Source organism: Carlito syrichta, unplaced genomic scaffold, assembly GCF_000164805.1.
Source record: "Carlito syrichta isolate Samal-C Ts95f unplaced genomic scaffold, Tarsius_syrichta-2.0.1 Scaffold309836, whole genome shotgun sequence".
In the NCBI taxonomy this organism is placed as follows: domain Eukaryota; kingdom Metazoa; phylum Chordata; class Mammalia; order Primates; family Tarsiidae; genus Carlito; species Carlito syrichta.
Window position 1 is genome coordinate 2,081 of NW_007253932.1, and position 1,101 is coordinate 3,181.

The 1,101-nt window shown below is 57.7% G+C and overlaps 1 protein-coding gene across 1 annotated transcript in view; it reads left to right on the plus strand.

Annotated features, from left to right (window-relative positions):
* Nucleotides 1-5: 5 nt before the first annotated feature.
* CFAP73 (cilia and flagella associated protein 73) overlaps nucleotides 6-1,101 on the plus strand; it is a gene marked incomplete at its 5' end in the record, with an annotated part of 8,204 nt that continues 7,108 nt past the window's right edge. The window contains one exon of the mRNA XM_008067974.2: nucleotides 6-43. Within this exon, the coding sequence (XP_008066165.2) occupies nucleotides 6-43 (38 nt within the window). The remainder of the gene's footprint in view (nucleotides 44-1,101) is intronic.

A 1,101-nucleotide genomic window follows, 5' to 3' on the forward strand; every position in this document is an offset into this window, starting at 1 on the left:
GGGCGGGATATTTCCGACTCGCCTTGCAAGAGAAGCTCCCCGCGTAAGACGCAGAGGCAGGGAGGGTTGGCCCCGGGGCGACCCCCACCCCTCACTCCCGGCCCCAGGGACGGCTTCTTTGGGAGTCGATCGCAGGGGTGGTTGCCCCGTTTCACAGAGGAAGAAGCAGAGCCTCTGAGAGAAACGACAGTTTCCGATTGGTCTCAGGGCCCGTCAGGGCAGAGCTGGACCACAGCTCTCGTCTCCAACCTGCTCCCCATCCCGCCACCAGCTGAGATTAGATCGCTCAGACCAAGATGGGAAGGGATGCTGCTGGGACACCTTGGTCCCCCACCCCCTGGTAACTGCATTTTAAGGAAGAGAACAAGCCAGGCGTGGTGGCTCATGCCTGTCATCCCAGCACTTTGGGAGGCCCAGGCGAGTGGATTGCCTGAACCCAGGGGTTCGAGACCAGTCTGGACAATTTGGCAAGACCTTGTCTCTACAATAAGTTTTTTAAAAAAATTATCTAGGCGTGGTGGTGCGTGCCTGTGGTTCCGGCTACTTGGAAGGCGGAGGGGGAAGGATCATCTGAGGGCCCAGCAGGTCAAGGCTGTGGTGAGCGTGCCATCGCACTCCAGCCTGGGTGACAGAGTGAGACTCCGATTCAAACACACACACACACACACACACACACACGGTAGTCGTGGTGGTGCACATCTGTAGTCCCAACTACTTGGGAGGCTGAGGCCAGAGGATCGCAGGAGTCCAGGAGTTTGAGGCTGCAGTGAGCTATGATCATGAGATCTTGGGGGTAGGGGTTTCTCCTGGACCACAGCTGGGAAGGCTTGCCGAATGCACATTGGTCTATTCCTGCAGCTCCCCTCGCCCCCCTCCCCCTTGAGGGCTGCATTCCAGAGCCCAGCTGCCTGCAGGCCCACTCCCTGCAGAGGTCCAATGGCCATCTCGAACTCAGTTCGGCCATAGCAGGGAGCCACCCCCTCACCCCAGGTGTTCCCCAGCCCCACAGCCTGCCAACTGCTGGGTCACTTTTGACCCCTGTCACCACTCCATCAGCTCTGCTCTGATTTCTGTTTATTTTATTTATTTATTTATTTATTT